This window comes from Gekko japonicus, unplaced genomic scaffold (assembly GCF_001447785.1).
Source record: "Gekko japonicus isolate JY-2015 unplaced genomic scaffold, Gekko_japonicus_V1.1 scaffold1258, whole genome shotgun sequence".
In the NCBI taxonomy this organism is placed as follows: domain Eukaryota; kingdom Metazoa; phylum Chordata; class Lepidosauria; order Squamata; family Gekkonidae; genus Gekko; species Gekko japonicus.
This window is the reverse complement of record NW_015176488.1, coordinates 395053-397546: the sequence shown is the minus strand read 5'-3', so window position 1 is coordinate 397546 and position 2494 is coordinate 395053. Positions and strand designations below refer to the sequence as shown.

General features: G+C 49.0%; 1 protein-coding gene across 1 annotated transcript in view; it reads right to left on the bottom strand.

The window, feature by feature from the left end:
- PLCB4 (phospholipase C beta 4) overlaps nucleotides 1-2494 on the bottom strand; it is a 221014-nt gene that overhangs the window by 25514 nt on the left and 193006 nt on the right. Inside the window, 2 exon segments of the mRNA XM_015427241.1 lie at nucleotides 592-742; nucleotides 1605-1693. Of these exon segments, the coding sequence (XP_015282727.1) occupies nucleotides 592-742; nucleotides 1605-1693 (240 nt within the window).

Below are 2494 nucleotides of genomic sequence, written 5' to 3'. Positions count from 1 at the left end.
GTTTGATCCTTGAATCTGTTAAAGCTTATTATCCCTGTTTGATCCTTGAATCTGTTAAACATCTTACATGTGCTGTATGATAATTTACTGCTCACCCTCTGCCTGTATGTATGGGACTGGTAATTTCCATTTTTGTTTCTGTCTACGTCTTGACTCTAATTGGTCCTTCCTGGAAACTAACCCCCTCCCCTCTCTCTTCCTATATGGAATGGCTGAGGAAATTCTGTTTCACTGTATCTGAGGAAGTGGGCCTTTTGCACACGGAAGCTTATACCCTGAATCAAACTTTGTTGGCCTTAAAGGTGCCTGACGGGACTCTCCTTCCTGGAAACTAACCCCCTCCCCTCTCTCTTCCTATATGGAATGGCTGAGGAAATTCTGTTTCACTGTATCTGAGGAAGTGCACCTTGCACACGGAAGCTTATACCCTGAATCAAACTTCGTTGGCCTTAAAGGTGCCTGACAGGACTCAAACTTTGTTCTGCTGCTTCAGACCAACACGGAGACCCCACCTGAAACTGTTTACTGTATCTGTGAAGGGGAAAAGCGATGCCGTAAGGAACCTCTGGACTAGTCTCCCAGATTTCTTACCTTTCTTAGCCTCTATCCCAGGCCCGACGCCAGAAGTGGGATTTTGTCTCAGTTCTGAGCTAGTCTGAGGAGTAACGTTTGCCTTGGGATTGTTGGCTTTCCCTTTCTTATCGTTCTTTGAAGTGTCGTTTGGAACATCGGCTATATCGCTCTGCAAGGAATAAAGCATCCTAAGAGGACAAAGCTAGAAATGAGGGCAATACAGAGAGCGAGGAAACAGCGTACATCTGCATGTGTGGATATAGTAAGCCCCCCGGGGCAGGGATCCAGGGCCTAGGCATGACGGCTGCTTGGATGCCAGAACCCAGCCTATCCAGCAAGCACACGAGGAGAATGGCTTATCCCACTTGGATTAAGCATTGTGGGGAAAGCATTTGCATAACCTTAGCAGAAGCAGAGATCGTCTCAGGGCACAACCCGATGGCCATTTTTGTGGCCTCAGGGCAAAATACTCAGTATAAGCTTGCAACAGGTTTGAGGGACTCTCTGCCTCACTGGCAAACTTCAGGAGCCCTCTACGTTCACTAGCTGGAGCTGACCTGCAGATTCGCACTCGCCACTTAATCTAGTCCCGGCCTAGGAAATCTGCAATAACCCCCGGCCCATTTTCTCCTGCAGTTTTAGCAGAGGGTCTGAATAGAGACAGCTGCTGGAGATTCAATCACAACGCTAACAGCAACTGCAAATGTCTTAAAAGTAAAAAAAAATTGGGTTATTTGTAGCCAAGAAGCTGCAAATGATATTTAAAGTATGGTTTAGTTATCTTCAGGTGCAAGATATATTTTGCAACAGAACACAGACATACAAGTGCGCAAAGAGAGAGGCTAGTTTCCCGCTTGTGTGTCTTTCTCTCAAGTCGTCAGAAAGTAAAAAATGGGGGTGCCAGATGACGGGGGGGGGAGGGACGTCCCTGCGGCATGCGGCCCAGAGTGCGTTTCCCGCACGGCTTCTCCCGCGAGAGGCGTTCAGTGAAAATGCAAACCGCCTTGGTGTCTGTAGGTATCACGACTTACCGTTTCGATCCCCATCGCTCTCATCTGGTCTGCTCTTTTCTCCATGACGGAGAGAAACTTCTTTGGGTCTGACAAGGCATCCACAATGTCTACGAGAGATTTAAAATAAGCATTCAAGCTGAAAGAGTCATGTCCTTTCTACACGGGCCCTGTGCTTAAACGCTGTCAGACACGGCGCCCACCTCTGAGGCAGAAACTCCTGGTGTAGAAAGCCACACTGCACTCGGAAGGACAAACTGAGAGTCCAGTCAGGCAACTCTAAGACTGGCAAAAGTTTATTCAAGGTACTTCAGGTGCAAGGCACACTTTTTGTCAAATAAAATTTGAAATATTTGAAAATACTTGAAAAAAGTGTGCATGTACATGAAAGCTCAAACCTTTGTTGGCCTTAAAAGAGCCAGTTTGGTGTTGTGGTTAAGTGCAGGCGGACTCAAATCTGGGAGAACCGGGTTTGATTCCCCCACTCCTCCACTTGCAGCTGCTGGTGTGACCGTGGGTCAGTCACAAGTTCTCTCAGAGCTGTTCTCTCAAGGGCAGTTCTCTCAGAGCTCTCTCGGCCCCACCTACCTCACAGGGTGTTTGTCTGTTGTGGGGAGGGGAAGGGAAAGGAGTTTGTGAGCCGCTCTGAGACTCCGAGTGAAGGGCCATGGGGTAGAAATCCAATCTCTTCTTCTTCTTCTTAAAGGTGCCCCGAGTGGACTTTAAATTTGTTCTGCTGCGCCAGACCAACACGGCTGACTACGTGGAGCTATACTCGGAAGAGGTAGGGAACCACGCCCCTGATTCCCTGCACAAAGCACCCCGCGGGGCACAGAGAGCGAAAGCTACACCGTCCGCCTCCTTGGGAGCTCTCCCCCCCCCCCCGGCAAAATGATCCCCTTGGTCGGGGG